Source organism: Callorhinchus milii, unplaced genomic scaffold (assembly GCF_018977255.1).
Source record: "Callorhinchus milii isolate IMCB2004 unplaced genomic scaffold, IMCB_Cmil_1.0 Scaffold5, whole genome shotgun sequence".
NCBI classification, from domain to species: Eukaryota; Metazoa; Chordata; class Chondrichthyes; order Chimaeriformes; family Callorhinchidae; genus Callorhinchus; species Callorhinchus milii.
Window position 1 is genome coordinate 48,397,998 of NW_024704746.1, and position 17,883 is coordinate 48,415,880.

General features: G+C 45.6%; 1 protein-coding gene across 1 annotated transcript; it reads right to left on the bottom strand.

The window, feature by feature from the left end:
• Positions 1-305: 305 nt before the first annotated feature.
• On the bottom strand, positions 306-17,188 carry LOC103181825 (protein FAM180A). The gene is made up of 3 exons (XM_007898539.2): positions 17,062-17,188; positions 3,005-3,105; positions 306-771 (listed from the first exon to the last, which is right to left on the bottom strand). Exons 1-3 carry the CDS (start codon positions 17,135-17,137, stop codon positions 448-450), a joined length of 501 nt encoding a protein of 166 aa, XP_007896730.1. The 5' UTR covers positions 17,138-17,188; the 3' UTR covers positions 306-447.
• Positions 17,189-17,883: the final 695 nt, after the last annotated feature.

The following is a 17,883-nucleotide window of genomic DNA, read 5'->3' on the forward strand; positions in this document are numbered from 1 at the left end:
CAAAAGATGAAGTTTGATGTGATTGAGTTTACTTACATTCCTTGAATGTAATATTGGGCCCAGTTTCCTAATTCTTTCAATTTTGTCAGGCACTCCTGTAGTTTGGTGGTGGTGAGGGGGAGGGGGTGCCACGTACAATCTATGCCTTTTTTTATTAATAGCACAAAATGTCCAGTAAGCGCGGCTGTTCGTGTGTATGTTCCAGAGCAAAACCTCCCACAAAAATGCATTTTGGGATGCTTGCCACAGTAAATCCTGTAAAGCACTTTGGGACTTTTCACTCCTGATGTGAAAGGCGCTTTACCAAATCCAAGGATTATTATTATTATTACATGTTCTGGAAATCGGAGAAGCTATCTGAAAATGAAAATGGGTAGAAGAAGGTTAAGTATTCAAAGAATCAAACTCTTAAAAGAATATTTGCATTCCATGCTCGGCAGACTAAGATCATTTCATGGTCAGATCCTGTTTTAAAATCTGAAAAATGTTCACAAGTGATTCCACCCAGGTATCCTTTTGATGTCCCTGAAACCTTAAGGCCTGGTAAGATGTGTACACTAAGGTCAGCACAATCCGTTCAAAGTCCTCCGGCTTGAGCTCTCCAGTGTTCCTGGATATTCTATCTGTAAGTCTCCGGATTTCAGTGATGTTCTTGGGAATAATGTCGTTGAAAATCGTGTTAAACTTCTTTGCTGCTCTCATTGATGCAAGTTCTTTGTCTTTGAGGGAGCAATGGAAGTTGTCATCTATGTTAAAACCACCCAAAAGAAACTGAAATGTACAAAAGAACATATTTTAAAAGAGGACAGAATAGTGTCAAGAAACATACATCTAAACAAACCAATTATTTATGGGCTTGAAAAATGATTAGAAATATAATAATGAAAATAATAATAATTCTTTGCATTTTGTATTGTAAAATGTAGTGACTGTATTTGTAGGGAAAATATGTAATGATTAGCGTCTGGAAAGGCTACATCACTCTCAACAACAATAACAAAAACAACAAGATTACATGTGTATAGCTCCTTTCACGTCAGGAGGACCTCCCAAGGCGCTGGACAGAGTACAGCATTTCAGACCTGAGCTGCGGTTGGGGGGAAGGGCGGGGAGGGGAAGGGGGGTGGCCGATGGCATGGTCGAAGAGGAGGGTCTTGAGGCGGGACTTGAAGGAGGCTAAGGAGGGGGCAAGGTGGACGGACTGGGGGATGGAATTCCAGAGGTTGGGCGCAGAGTGGCTGAAGGCTCTCCCACCAATGGTGGGGAAGGTGGGTCGGGGGATGTGGAGCAGGCCAGAGCCTCATGTGTAGGTGGGATGCATTAGAATTCTTGACTTTCTTGGGACAATGTTAAGCATGGTGATGAGTTTCCATATGTGTCAGAAACCTGGCTGACCAAAAAAAAAAATCACATGACTCATAGGAACTCTGCTCTGAAAGTAAAGATCTAGTACAACAACAACAACAACAACAAAATAACATCCCAAGGCACTGGACAGTCTGTGTTTCGGACCTGAGCTGGGGTTCGGGATTGGGTAGGGTGGAAGGCGGGAGAATAACAATAACAACAACGACTTATATAGCACCTCCACCCAGGGTAGAGTCTCAGAGCACTTAGTTCCCTCAGAAGGAGGGAGAGTGATTGAAAGCATGGTCGAAGAGGAGGGTTTTGCAATGGGTCTTGAAGGAGGCAAGGGGGGGGGGGAAGTGGAGGGACTGCAGGATGGAGTTCCAGAGGGTGGGGTTAGATAGGCTGAAGGCCCACCTGCCAATGGTGGAGTGGGCGAGGCAAGGGATGTGAAGCAGGCTGGAGCCCGCTGAATGGAGGGAGCAGGCAAATTGGTAGGGGGTTAGGGGGTCGCAGTGGTAGGGGGGAGCGAGGCCATGGAGGGGTTTGAAGGTGAGCACCAGTATCTTGAACTGCATCCTCCGTGTGATGGAAAGCCAATGGAGTTGGGCAAGGATGGAGATGATAGGGTCATGGAGCCTGGTGCAAGAGAGGACATGGGCTGCAGAGTTCTGGTTGATCAGCAGCCTATGGAGGGAGGAGTTGGGGAGGCCGACAAACAAGTAGTTTGTATAATCAAACCTGGATGTTATGAATGAGCGTATGAGGTATGGAGGCCAATCAGGAGGGCTCAGTCTTGTTGACATTCAATTGAAGAAAGTTAGCTCTCATTCCAGGATTTGATATCTAACAGATATTCTGTCAGGACAGCAGTGGTCCTGGAGTCAAGGGTGGAGGCAGAAACATACAGTTGGGTGTCATCTGCATACATGTGAAAGTTGACCCCATGTCTGCGGATGATGTTACCAATAGGGAACATATAGGTATTGAAGAGGAGGGGACCAAGGACAGAGCCCTGAGGAACGCTGCGCAAGATGGTTTGGGGGCTAGAGGAGAAACCATTTGTGGTGATGAAGTGGAGGTGGTGAGAGAGGTACGATCTGAACCATTCAAGGTCAGAACCATGAAGGTTGAGGTGAGCGGAGAGGTGGTGGATGAGGATAGAGTGTTTTTTTAAGGATAGGAGTGATGATAGCTGTTTTTAAAGGGGTGGAAACAGTGCCAGTGGACAAGGAGAGATTTATGATATCTGTGAGTACATCTATATTAAGGAATCTTGTTAGATATCATTGCATGTTAGAGCCCAAGATGTACAGCTCCCATTTTCAAAGTCCATAGCAGCACATTTCCATTTTCAACAGGGAGTGAGTGAAAGTTTTGTTTCACAGTCTCACCAGGAACCACATTTGAATTGATTTGGGGGCAGAGGAGATTCAGTGTTAGGATTATTTGAGTTGGGAAAAAAAACAAGGTTATAAGCAGAGAAACAGCATTCTCCAAAGCACTGAAGACTGGACAATATCCCCCAATAACCATCAGATTACCAAGGTACATAACAAGCTGACTCCCTGACTAAGACACAGCCCCATTTAGTTTCTGATTGGACCTGGATCAAGTATTCATTTGGAATACCAAGAAAAATCAAAGGGAGAGAGACCTCATAAAGCAGCTGCATCTCCTCCTCCGAATGATGGAAGCCAGTATTAACAGGAATGGCTCGATCATGGCGTTTCAGCCTTTGGGCAGATGGGAACAGAACTGGAAAAGCAAAAGGAAAAAGGAATTTGCCAGGAGGAAGAGTTTGACTCACAACAATCACAAGTGTGCAAAATTCCATGCGCTTTAAACAGTCATAAAACGTTATCAACAGTAAAAGACTTTGTGGTGAGGGTATCATTACCTCAGTAACGGTAAGATCAAAGTAAGCTAAAACATGCCATGGATAATCTATTGTTGATATAACGTTGTAGGAATTGATTATATTCTGTCCAGAAGAGGGGAAAGTTAACAGACTGTTTTGATTTATTTACTTTAAATAGAGAATGATTATGTGGAATGGACTATGAGAGGGGGTGGTAGTGTTAGCATGTTCAAGACGGAATTAGGTTGCTATCTCTTGAAGGAATCTTTTGAGGGGTGTGAGCGACTGAGGTATTTTTAGGTGGTACTTTGATGGTCTTTCTATACAGCACAAACACCCTATCGATTTCACTTACCTGACTACCTGACGCTGACCCCCTCTCCTCACCCGACATTGACCCCCTCTCCCTGGCTTGTAACAACCAATCCCCTCCCCCCCCACTCTCCCTCTCTCTCACGGATACACACGCATCTTACAAAAACACTGCACATGTTATAGTTCTTGTTGTCTCATTCTTTCATGACTCATTTCTTGATGTTTAGATAACTGCAGCATAACATTATGATAAATGCATCTCCAGTGAACAGATTTGACCAATTCAAGAATTAACCCAATTCGTCTTGGTTTGGGTTTAGAATTCTGATCCCTACTATCCCTAATGATTCTAATGATCAGGCTGCATTCCACTAAAAGTGGTAATAGCGACAGTCACAGGGCCTTTTTGTTAGTGTTGGCTCAGCATAACTGCTGGAGCCTGAATTGTTATCTGAGGAACATTCTCTCCTGCCTCACATTCCAGTATCTGCTTCTGAGAAACTTCCCAATCCTAAATTCACTCTTTGAGAATATAGGCACCAACCTGAAAAATATAGCGTTAATTTACCAAACATTTCAGACTGATGTCTGCTCATTCTGTGCTTTTCTATATTACTCAGTAACCTCTGTAATCAACAGAAATGTACGCGCAGATTACCCAGAGCACACCAGGTAAAAGGGGTGATTTCACTTTGGTTTGACACCGCAGCAACAAGATGAATTTATATAGAGCTCTTTATATGGTGTAGTGTCTCGGAGTGCTGTACATGGAAGGGCGAAGGAGAAGGGAGAGCAAGGGAGAAGTGGGAGGTGGTCATAGGCATGTTCAAAGAGCTAGCATTTGAGACTGGGGGAGCGTGGGGGGGTGGGGGTGGGTGATGGAGTGGTCGAGAGAGGGAGTTCCGGAGGTTAGAGGCATAGCAACTGAAGGCTCGGTCATCGATGGTGTGGAGAAGGCATGGGATGTACAGCAAGTCCGAGTCATCTGGGTGGGTAGGGCGTGTGGAGGAGAAGGGTAGGAGAAGATTGCAGAGGCAGGGAGTGGATGGATTTGTAAGTGAGGGTGAGCACCTTGATATCGATCCACTGGGAGACAGGAAGATAGTGGATACTGGAAAGGATCGGGGTGAATTGGCATGCAAAGTTTGGAGCGGGTAAAGATGTGGGTGCCAGAGTTTTGAATGAGTTACAGCTAGGGAGACCAGAGAGGAGTGTGTTGGAAAAGTCTTAAGTGGAATGAGGGTTTTAGTGGTATTGGGTGTGAGATACATCTACAGAAAAACAATTGCAGCTGCTATGTCACATACTAAGCAGCAGTGGGATGCAGAAAAGCAAGACTGAGCCCAACAAAGGAAGATAGAGAAATAGTTGAAACTCTATTACAACCCAATGGAACTCTATAATCTCCCAGATCAACATCAAACATCCACTCTCTCATCAACTGCACCCATCCAGACCTCATTCACCGCCCACTCGTTGTACTTACAACAACAGCTTGCATTTATATAGCGCTCTTGATGCCATACGGCATCTCGGAGTACTTAATAGTAGCGGAGCCTGATGCCAAGCCAGGGGGGNAGGGGAAAGGTGACCATAGGAACTGTCCAAGAGGAAGGTCTTCAAGCGTGACCTGAAAATAGTGAGAGTGGGGGCAAGGCGAAGAGATTGAGGGAGGGAGTTCCACAGCTTCGGGGCATAATGGCTGAAAGCATGGCCACCGATGGTCGGGTGGAGGCTCTGGGGGACAAGGAGGAGGCCAGAACCAGTCAAGCAGAGGCAGCGGATAATAGTGTAGGGAGAGAGCAGGTTGGAGTGATAGGGGGTTGCCAGGATGTGAAGGGATTTAAACATTAGAGTGAGGATCTTGAAATCAATCTCTTCTGTGACAGTGAGCCATTCGAGTTCGACAAAGACTGGAGTGATGGAGGTATGGAGTTTAATGCGGGTGAGAACGCAGGCAGCGGAATTTTGAATTAGTTGAATTTTGTGAATAGTGGAGCAGGGGAGACAAGTGAGGAGGGTGTTTGAATAGTCGAGATGGGAGGTAACAAAGGCATGGACGAGGGTTTCAGCAGCTTTTGGAGTGAGGTACTGATGGAGGTGGGCAATGTGTGGTTGGCAGAGGAAAGTGATCCTGGCCAGGTCAGTGTGGTGGAGGTGAAGGTCCTGGTCAGGGACCGGCTATGGGCTATGAAGGATGGCTGGGGATTGGGTTTAGTGAGTCTCAGGGAGAGATCCGTGAGGGTGACGAGATCAGGGAGGGTGAGGAGTTCTGAACCGAGCGGAGAAGACATTGACTGGAGCCAAAATTTAAGACTTCTTTGCACTTGGCTTCCGTCTTCTCAACGTTCAGCTGTAGGAAGTTTGTGTCAGACAAACTGACAGAACATCAGCGGTCTGGGAGTTGCAAAAGGAGGAAGAGAAGTAGATTTGTGTGTCATCCACATACATGTTGAAGTTGACCCCATGTCTGCAGATGACATCGCCGAGAGGGAGCATGTAGATGAGGAAAAGAAGGGGGCCAAGAATGGAGCCTTGGGGTACCCCACAGGTGGGGGCGAGAGGAAAAAACATTGGCCGAGATGAAGTGCTGGTGGTTGGTTAAGTAAGATTCGAACTATGCAAATGCGGTCCTACAAAGGTGTATGAGAGAGGAGAGGCGGTGGAGGAGGATGGTATGGTCGACTGTGTCAAACGTAGCGGAGAGATCCAGGATGAAGAAGCAAAGGGAGCCCTGGTCATAGAGAGGGAAGATGTCATTTGGTACTTTGATGAGTGCTGTCTCTGTGCCTTGGACTGGACAGAAACCAAACTGGAGAGGTTTGAGCAGGGAGTGGAGGGCGAGGTGTGAGTGAAGTTGGGTTGCAACAACGTGTTCCGGGGCTTATGCAAGGAAGGGCAGGTTTAGAAATGGGTTGTCAGGGCATAACATTTAAGGTATCGAGAGTAGGTTTTTTAAGGAGGGGAGTAATGACAGCTGTTTTGAGGGGGAGTGGGACTGAGCCTGAGGAGAGGGACTGATTTATGGTGTCTGCAGTAAGGGGCAGAGGAGGGGGAGTTGAGTGACCAGCATTTGGGTGAGGAGGGGCTCGAGGCAGAAGGTAGTGGTTTCATCTGGGTAATGGAGGATGAGAGGGAGGAAGAAGAGATGGGGGCAAAGGAGTGTAGGTTGGGGCCCATGGTAGGAGCGTTGGAAGGAGGAGTGGGTGATGGGGAAGGAATGGAGGGGAGAGGTGGTGGGGGACAGAGGGCAGGAGGAGGAGGCGGCCAGGCGGATGTTATCTGTCTGGGAGATAAAGAAATCCACGACCTCTTCGCACTTGGCATTAGATGTCTGGATTGAAGGTGCTTGATGGGTCGTGTGGAGGAGGTGTTGGATGGTGGAGAATAGGATTTTGGAGGTGTTTTTGGCCTCCAGAATGACCTGTGAGTAGAATGCAGTTTTGGATTGCAAGAGGGAGCGGCGGAAGGTGTGAAGATGCTCAAGCCACAGCTGGCAGTAAACCGTGAGGCCGGTTTTGTGCCATCTGCGCTTGAGCAACCGGGATTTGGGATTTGAGGGAGCGGAGATGACTATTTTACCAGGGCTAGGTTTGAAGATGGTCCTGGATTTCAGGGGACACTTATCACCCAGTGTCCCCTTTCGGTCCCCATCCACTAAACACACTCAAGGCACTCACTAACCCAATCCCCCACCCTGTCCCTGTTCCCACCTCCCCTTCCCAGCAGAAGAGACAGTCTTTGTCCTTTCACTGGGACTGAACTTGATACCTTTACCTGAAGTGAAAGGATAGTCTCCAAACTATTACATCACCTAGGGCAAGTGATGATGTCTTTTTGAATGTCTGGGTTACCAGAGCCATGGAGTTAGGGGTATTAGGCCTGGAATTACTTACTGACATATCTATCCAAAAACCAACAAAGCCAGTCAATAAAAAGAGGAATTTCCTTTCCCATAGAGCCAAGAGCTGTGGTGCCATATGGTTTCCAGAATTGTTGATATTCAATCTCACATTCTTCACTATTGAGATGATTCTCGTTTCTGCTCGGTAACAATAAAACTATTGTGCTGGTGAACACTAATTTTCAAGCTGAACCAAAAATATAATCAATTGGCTGATATCGGACTGGGAACCTCTTGCCATATTAGAATATCATCCACTAAACACAGCCATCACATCTGGGCTGTAACTGATATGCTCTGGAAAGGGATGCTGAAAAAATGATTCATTTCTCAGAAGTGAAAAGAAAAACAGAAAAACTTTCAAAACAAAGTTAAAGAGGGAGTGTCACCTTCTGAACAACTTACAAAAACTTATAGCCGGATGACTCGCTAGCATTGGCATGCTTCAAGTCTTTTTATTTCCATTCTATTGGTATATTTTCCAATCAATGTCGAGTGATAGCATTATTGGGAAAGCTGACTGAGTGAGTCTGATAGCTCAGAGAAGTGAATTAACATCAGTGAAGTAACATTTAGTAACCCGGGGAGTTGGTAAGCCTGATAACACAAAGGATAAGGACAAACAACAAAAACAGCAATTAACCTGGGGGCTGAGCCTGACAGTGTGAAGGAACAGGATTGACAATATATAATTTCGTAAAACAATGATCTTTTGGGGGGGGTTCAAGGTGAGGAATGTTATTGCTGGGAAAGGAACACTTTTTACTTTTACAGGTTACGTACTGAGGGTCATTGTCAAAGCCAGGTTATTTTCAGAGTAAAGCATCTCTAGACTTAACACTTGCAAAGTCGGGCATCCGGGAGATTGTTACCCCGACAGGTGTAGAGTAGACTGAGAAACCTTATACACAGTCCATACACAGTCAGAATTCATCTATGTATACGGGAGCTGATTCCACAGGCTGGTACAGTGATTATGGGGAGGATTCTCAGGTCAATCTTCGTGAATACAGGGAAGGTTCCCATACCAGGCACTGGAATAATAATAATAACAATGATAATTATTGCTTTAGATATAGCGGCTTATCACGTTATTGAGACGATTCAAATTGCTTCATAGAATATATGGTAAAGTGGATTGACAGTGTACTTTGTGGATGAAACACAGCAGCTAATTGCCACAGCAGCGTCCCACAAACAGACGTGGATTGACCAATTTTTTTTTGAGGGATTATTACCCCCTGATAATGATCTGCCAATCAACTAACAACCAGGTTCCTACATCCTGCTAGGTAAATATAGGCTTGTGGAGTAAAGAAACTTGCTAAGGTTTATAAGGTTTTGGCTTGAAATCTACGAAGTGTACATGAGCGTCACTCTGGCTCTGAGGAAGCTGTGTTGCGCTGACACGGAATCGGATCTTGCATTTATCAAATAATAATAATAATAATCCTTGCATTTGATATGGCGCTTTTCTTGTCAGGCGGACGTCCCAAAGCGCTTCACAGAACACACTGTAAAGTGAATTGACTGTATATTTGTGGGCGAACGCGGCAGCCAATTGCGCACAGCAATGTCCCACAAACAGTCGTAGATTGAAAATGACCAATTTATTATTGTTTTTGGTTTTGGAGGGATTATTATTATTAGGCATGTGGAGTAAGGAAACTTGCTAAGGTTTATAAGGTTTTGGCTTGAAATCTACGAAGTGTAGATGAGCGTCACTCTGAGGAAGCTGTGTTGCGCTGACACGGAATCAGATCTTGCATTTATCAAATGGTGGTCATCTGTTGGAATCACGACAGATTTTTACACTGGATTCAATTAACTACTTGCTTTTAAGGACTGACATTTAAGCTTTAGATAGAGGAAGATAGGAGGAATGGAGAGAAGTCCTTTGGGAAAGGATACAAAGTCAGAGAGTGGGGCCTGGAAGAATGGAGTACTGTAGCTCAGTGATTAGAGCACTCGCTTTGCACGTGGGAGACCTGAGTTCAATTCCAGGCAGGGCGAAACCTTGGGCAAATTTCCTTACTCCACACGCCTAATAATAATCCCTCCAAAAACCAAAAACAATAATAAATTGGTCATTTTCAATCTACGACTGTTTGTGGGACATTGCTTTGCGCAATTGGCTGCCGCGTTCGCCCACAAAAATATACAGTCAATTCACTTTACAGTGTGTTCTGTGAAGAGCTTTGGGACATCCTCCCGACGTGAAAAGCGCTATATCAAATGCAAGGATTATTATTATTATTATTAATGGCAGCCGGAAATTAAATAATGGTATTCCTCACCAGCTTACAAACACTAAGTCACTACACTTCGCAGAAACTTTGTGAAGCACTTTGAGACAGTTAACTCTAAAAACACTTTACGGATTACAAGGTTTATTTTATTAAGCTTTCAAAACTTATTTGCTATATATTCAGCTGCATGAATATGGAAACAATCTCAGTACCAGAGCTTTCTGTAAAAGGATTGTTCCAGTGCTGCTCAGAGTGTGTCAGTGCGATTATATACAAAGCAGCTGCACAGCTATTATTGAACTTTAAAGAATGAAAGACTCTGGCTGCCAATATCTGTACAGAGTGCTCAAAGTCACAGAATTGCTGACATGTTCGAGAACTTATTATGTTCCATTGGGTTAAGCTTAAAAGTCACTCAACGAGCTCAACAATAATGGTTTTTATTTCACACACAGCACTGTTTAATTTTGCATTGATAACATATTTACCGGTTCAGCATTAGTGATTTCTACCTGCTGAATGACAACAAATTCACCATCTGGACCACACAGTGTCATCTAATTATTATAATCCTTGCATTTGGTATAAAGTTTTTTTACGTTGGAAGGACTTCTCAATGCGCTTCACAGGAGTGCTGGAGTGATGGTGTGTATTTTGTGGGTGAATGCGGCTGCCAATTTCTGCACAACAGTGTCCTGCAATCAGCCAATTTGCTTGAAAGAAAGAAATGAGGTGGGAAGGCAAAGTATAGTATAATCTTTTTATACTAAAAAACAACTGGAGGTAAACTTTAAAGAAGGAAAGACTGGGGCTGGTAATATCTGAAGAGTGCCCTCTTTATGAGAAAAACAAATCACCACAATCTACCTTTATGAGTATCTTTGTGTATCTATCTAGAATATAGAAGAACATAGAATTTGAGAAGGGAAATGAGTCAAATGTGTTTAGCACCATTTACATGAAAGTGCCTTTCAAAAGACATAATAATTAAAATGGTGGGAACCAAGTTGGTGGTGGAATAAGTCTTCAGCCGAATGAAGGCATGGTCAGTGGTTTGTCTTCAGGATGCTTGGAAGAAATAAGTGAGGTATCAAGGCAAAGTCAATTAGGAAGAGAATTTCACAGGTCTGAGGCATGGGCTACAGAAGGCTCGACCATCAGTGACTAATAGTGACATAGAGTCAGGAGAATGGAGGGTGCAGGTTGGGGAGGGCTGAAGAGGAGATATAGAGTGAGGTTATAGAGGCAATTGAAAACTAGAATGCAGATCCTGAAAGAGTCAGCTAGTCATGGTGTCTGATACGGGAATCCTCCCTTTCCACTGTCTAATGTGGGAATCCTCCCTGATATTGTCATCGGGTTACTCGCCAGGAATTCCTTGCCAGGAATGTCGAGCACAGCATCGATGAGCCTGGAAAATTGTGGCTCTTTCGACCCACATGCCTCTTGGGAACCTTGGTGTAAGCCATAGATTTCACAGAGCACGATAGGCAATATCTCCACGTGAACGCACAGGTACAATCTGTGTTGAAAATCAAAAGTCAGTGTGACCATGAGGGCAGAGCAGCCTGACCAAAATAGTTATGATAACAATAATATTAATCCTTGTATTTCATACAGTGTCTTATCACATCTTAGAAGTCTCAAAGCGCGTCACAGAATGTATTGTAAAGTGAATTGACTGGATATTTTGTGGGCGGAACTTGGTAGTCAATTGTGCACAGCAGTGTTCCACAGTCACTTGTGGATTGAGTGAGAAAAAAAATTGGGGGGAACGATTAATAATGCAGGAAAGCGATCAACTAAGCGACAAAAAATCGGGTTACTAGTTAATGCTAAGTAAACAGAGGCATGTGGAATAAAAAAACTTGCCTAAGGTTTCGTCCCGCTCAGGAATTGAACCCGGGTTCTCTTGCTTGTGAGGCAAACATTGCTGGTGAGGGGGTGGGAGAAGAAAGGGAGCTGATCGCTATATGTAACCTCAGGGAGGCGAGAAAGAACATGCTGATACTCGATAATTGACCTGTCTGGAATGAGCAACATTGTGTTCCTGAAGTATTCCTGGATTGGGTTTTGTTTCAGTAACTCTGGGTTACGCAATTAGTGCCGTGCGTGTTCCAAGCAGCATACTTTCACAGAAAGACTGGCTGCGTTTAAATCCCATTTATTCTCATAAGAGCTGGTAAAACAACCATCTCTGAAATGTGATGTGAAAAGGAAAAAAGCACAGACAAGGTTAAAAGTGCGCCGCTTGATCACACTGCCTCAGGTTTTACCGGTGGTTGAATCCACCGGGAAAAGGTGGCTGGAGAGAGGGAGAGGACATAGAGTGAGCACTTGTCCTTTGAACCCGCTCCTTCTGTAGAACCAATCTGCCCTGGCTAGTAACTATTCCAGGATAACCCTGCAAAATTGCCCCTTCATGGTTCTGTCCTTGAATTTAATAATAATAATAATAATCCTTGCATTTGATATAGTTTTCACGTCTTCTAGACTTCTCAAAGCACTCCACAGAATATGCTGTAAAGTGAATTGACTGTATATTTGTGGGCGAACGCGGCAGCCAATTGCACACAGCAGTGTCCCACAAACAGTTGTGGATTGAAAATGACCAATTTTATTATTGTTTTATTTTGGAGGGATTATTAGGCGTGTGGAGTAAGGAAACTTGCCCAAGGTTTCGCTCTGCCTGGAATTGAACCCAGGTGTCTCGCTTGCAAGGCGAGTGTTCTAACCACTGAGCACCAGGACTCCACAATGGTTCAGGTCCTACCTCTCACATCATCTCCACTTCAACTCCACAAACGGCTTCTCCTCTAGCCCTGCACTATCTTGTGCAGCGTTCCTCAGGGCTCTGTCCTTGGTCCCCTCCTCTTCAATATCTATATGCTCCCTCTTGGTGGCATCATCCACAGACATGGTGTCAACTTCCACATGTATGCGGATGATACCCGACTCCATCTCTCTGTCTCCATCCTCGACTCCAGGACTACTGCTGCCCTGACAGAATGTGGTGAGCCTCCACACCTCAGGCACAGACAGCATCACCCCCATGGCCTTACTCCCCCCTAGCTCTGCGACCTCCTAATCCCCTACCAACCTGTCGGCTCCATCCGCTCAGCGGGTTCCGGCCTGCTTCACGCTCCCCACCTCACCCGCTCCACCATTGGCAGACGGGCCTTCAGCCACTCTGCCCCCACCCTCTGGAACTCCATCCCGCAGTCCCTCCGCCTCACCCCCTCCCTTGCCTCCTTCAAGACCCATCCCAAGACCCTCCTCTTCAACTGTGCCTTCGTTCTCCCTCCTTTCCCCCCTGCCCTCCCCCCTCCCTGATCCCAATCCTCAGCTCGGATCCAAAACATGTTCTGTCCAGCGCCTTGGGATGTCCTCATGATGTGAAATGTGTTATACAAATGTAATTTTGTTACTTTTGGTGGTGCTGTCCTGACAGAATGTCTGTCAGATATCAAGTCATGGATGAGGCTAACTTTCTACAGTTGAACATCAACAAGACCGAGAACCTCTTCTTTGACTCCCGTTAGCAACTCCAAACTCAGGCACTGGTAGCATCACCGTCCATGGATACACATTCCACCATCCATGGATGCACATTCCACCTCACTGAGCCAGTCCGGAAACTTGGCATCCTGTTTGACTCTCCACTGTCCTTTCTGCCCCACATCCATGGCATGACCCGTGGAATCCTGTGGTTAGAGCACTCGCCTCAAGCGAGAGATCTGGGTTCGATTCCCGGCAGGGCGAAACCTTGAGCAAGTTTCCTTACTCCACATGCCTAATAATAATCCCTCAAGAAAAAAAAACAATAATAAATCGGTCACTTCAATCCACGACTGCTTGTGTTGAAGACATTTTACCCACTAATATACAGTCAATTCACTTTACAGTATATTCTGTGAAGCGCTTTGAGACGTCTAGCAAGGGTGAAAAGCGCAATATCAAATGCAAGGATTATTATTATTATTATTATGACCCATTCTGCCTCCGCAACATCGCCTGGCTCTGCCACTGCTTCACCCCTCAGGCCACCAAAACCCTCATCCACTCATTCATCACATCTAGGCTCGACTACGCCAACTCCCTGTTGTCGGCCATATCAACCTGTCCGTTCCCGTCGCCCGTCCGGCCAGCCCCACCATCGGTGTTTGGGCCTTCAACTCTCTGCTCCAGTTGTTTGGAACTCCATCCCACAGTCCCTTCGCCTTGTTCCCTCCCTTGTCTCCTTCAAGGCACATCTCAAGACTCTCATCTTCGACTGCGCCTTCAAGCACCCTCCTACCCTCCCTTTCCTCCACCCTCCCTGATCTCAACCCTCTGCTTGGGTCAAATTTTCCCAATGTGAACGGTGCTATACAAATGTAATTTGTTATTTTTGCTGGCGGTGGATTCACCTGGGGACAATCTGCGCTTCACCCACCATCTTTAACATTGGACCAACCAGTGGGATATGGTGGTAGACACCCCCAACTGCGGAATCATGGTTCTGCACAGCCCAAGGGAAAGCATCAAGGGAATTGATTGGAAGATTGTTGACTCTTATTGGTACCTCGGGGTTGAGATGGACACCAACTTCAGCCTACACTGTCCCGAAGGGCCGCACTGAGAAGGGTCAAGGGCATTCTGGTCTTGCTCATCCCTTTTCAAGGATAGCAAGATTCCAAGGCAGGTCAAGCTTGCGGTACACAAGAACAGTGTGCAAACAGTCCTTGCTTATGGATCTAAGCACCTGGAGATGCAGCAGAGAGGCTTCCGCTGATCCATCTGCAAAGCCCAGGATCAGGTAGTGAAGGGGATTTGTGGCAAACATGGGAAGCAGCTACAGGGAGGGAGGGGTCCGGCCTACACTGACGTGTCACTGAGCAACCTGGAGGCAGAGTAGGCTTCACAGCGGGCACGTGTACTTACCAAGGCCCCTCGCATGAGGGGATTGAGCAGCTGGTGCTGAGTAAGCCTGATACATAGCATTGAACTTGGACCTCAAGAACATCAAGGTATCTGGCACGTCACAAGCTGTCCTCTAAAGTCCTCCCACCATGCTGAAGGTAGATGTCTGCCAGATAGCTGATGAAGAACTCTGAGGCTTGGGCCGACAGCTGCTGGAAGGCGTTACCTGGAGTCCAAGTTCGTGACACAGTTTCATACATCCAGCGCCTGGATTGGCCTGCCGAGGGGCAAGCAGCTGCTGCTTAAACTCCACACCTCCAATTGGTGGAATTATCACTCAATGGGAAGGGACATGTGCCCAAGCTGTGGATAGGAAGATGGTGGCAAAGCTCTCAAACATTTTATGCTGAGATACGTTGTCAACCGGGAAGCTCGCAGGGAGTTCCTTGTACCTACCATCCACCTAGGGAGGCTAAAACCGCCCTTGTCAGATGTTGAACAACTAATTAGTGATAATCCTCCTTATGGGGAAGTAAATGGGATCTCCTTGGAGCTGGACTTGCACCAAGGTGACATGCCTGATAATGGAAAACCCTTGGTGCCAGTCTCAGTAGTCCGGTTTCTGAGCCAGGCGGGTCCACAGTATTCCAGGCACTACTAACGACAGGACAGCCAGCCTGGCTCATCAGCAGGACCTAGGATGCAGTCCAGTCACTGGGTTCAGGGATTCCTCCCACTCAGCTCCTGTTAACGTTACAAGCCAAAGTCCTAATGGGTAGTGTAATCCTAGTTGGACAAGCAGCGGGAAAGCTTGCCGGACAGTAATATCAATGGCAAGCTATGCGGTTTTAGCTGGTTAGACTCCAGCAGTACTCCAACGAGTACTTTGGGGTCCCCAAGCCTTGGCTCTTGCCAACCTGCACCTAACGCCTTCCAAAATTGGGTAAGTAGGATGTATCCCTCCAGGGAGAGACTGCACATTCCATTCCAACAATCTATCTTTGGGATTTACATGTGTAGATGGGGTACATGGAAATCTCATGTTGGTTTGGATACTCTTAAGCATGGTGATCACCCGGCTGAACAAAAAAGAAAATAGCTGCATGAGACATAAGAACAAAAGGAATGCTGGACGAAAAAAAGATCAAAGTCCATCTAGTTCACCTTCCACTTTCCTGGCGGTCGCATGTGCATATGTCCCGAACTACCTATGTACTATATCCCATAATGTTATTTCCCAAAAGAAAACTGCTTAATTTGTGTTTGAAGGAATCAACATTTCCTGCTTCAACAGTCTCCCTAGGAAACCTGTTCAACAGGTTTACTATTCGCTCACTGAAATATTATTTCCGCACATTCGTTCTGAATTTAGCCCCCTTCAATCATAGGCCGTGTCCTCTGGTTTTACTATTCTGTAAAACCAGAGGCACCTGTACGTTTGCTATTGAAACATGGAAGGTTGTTCAGAAGGTTTTTCTTGCAAGGGTCACTGAGTCAAACAATGTCCAGACTGCAGTAAGCATACAGCCATAAATTCTTAGGCACTTCAGGACTTGTGTAATGGTGTCTGCAGTTCTGAGCTCACCTGGTATAATCACACACCTCAATTCATCTCTTAAAATTTATGAACTCTCATCCACTAAACTCCAGCACATATACCTCTCCTTCTACTGTCAATCATTGGCAGCCTCAAGCACAAACCACGCTTTATCTCCCCCACCATTCACCATCAGTCACTGACATCCCTAGCTCCAACACACACAGCCTCCCTCTTCACTATCAGTCACTGACAATCCTTAACTCCAACCCCCACACCCATACACATATAGACACACATCTACACTGTCAGTCACTGAGACTGCTGGAGTTCAATATGCACTCCGCCCCCACCCCACACACACACACATATAGATACACACCGATCACTGAATTCATTTGTAGGAAGACTGAGAAACCAAGTTATCTTGCAATTAACTATCATCATCCTATAAATTGTGAACGTTTAACAGCTACTCACTTTTGGGTGAGCTCGGGATATTTAATCAACAAAGCACCAAAGGGCTGTAGCATTCTCGGACTTTCACACATTATGAATTTCTGACACTGACTCCTGCCCTCCATGTATAGATATTATGGCTTTTTCACACTCAATGGACAACCTCAGTAATACATCACTACCTACACATCACCTGTAACCAAAACAAATCATCAGCTCATATCAGCACACACAGTCTGCCCTGGAACTGAAATCCCTAAAGAAAGAGTGTAGACTATGGCTCCCTCTTGAGCCTTCAATCTACCCCCTTCCACCTCCATCAGTAGCTTAATGTGAGATGAAACAGATTTAAGTTGCACTGGGGACTATGCAGTTGCATTGATTAAATGGTTAACACACTCACACAGAAATCTCCCACAATCTAATCATCTGCCTCTAAAGGATTACTTGCCCTGTCTTTCTCTTTCTTATTCCCCACAGCTCCTACCTTTATTTCTCTTGGGAAAAACAGTCGCACAAACATTTGTGGAAAATATAAGCAGGATCAGAGTTCTTCCTTGCATTTTCCCAAGGCAGTGAGTGCGAGGTAAAAGAGTGCTCTGAGTCTCCAGTCACCAGCCAGTCTGAAATGCTGTCAGAAGCTCCTGGAATAATTCAACTGCACTGGCTCTCTGTCAGCTCATGCAGAGTCTCAACAACATGTGGTGCACATCTGCAGGCATGCGTGCCGTCATTCAGTCAGCTGCTTGCTGACTGTCTCTCACACACTAACAGACATACACACACATATACACAGGGTGGGTACCAAAACGTCATGATACCTACCCTATTATCTAAAAACAAACAAAAATATCATAATTTCTTTAAGACATTGTAATGGTATCACAACTCTTTGGTCACCCTGCACATATTGCCTACATAAGCCCACCAAACAGCTGTTCAGAAGAGCATCATTTGGCATTGGCACACCCCAGTCAGGGGATTTTACTGGGTGCTGGGCAATCCTGACTGGGTTTTGCATTTAGATGATAGCAATGGTGTGCAATTATTTCTCATAAGCTTCTAATAAATCCCAGTGAAAATTTCAGGAGTGCGTAAAGTAATTGGCTGACTGGCCTGCTAGCTTCAGCGCAGTGGATGTGCTGCTTGGAGAAGACATTAGCTCTTGGCTGTGTTTACATCACAGTTTTGAGTGCAAACTTGGAAGAATCATAAACAGCAATGTCAAAGGAGGACAAAAATAGTGAAAAGCAAGCACAACTCAACAGGTTGCTTCATTCAGACCTCAGGTGCAAGGTCTAAAAGAGTC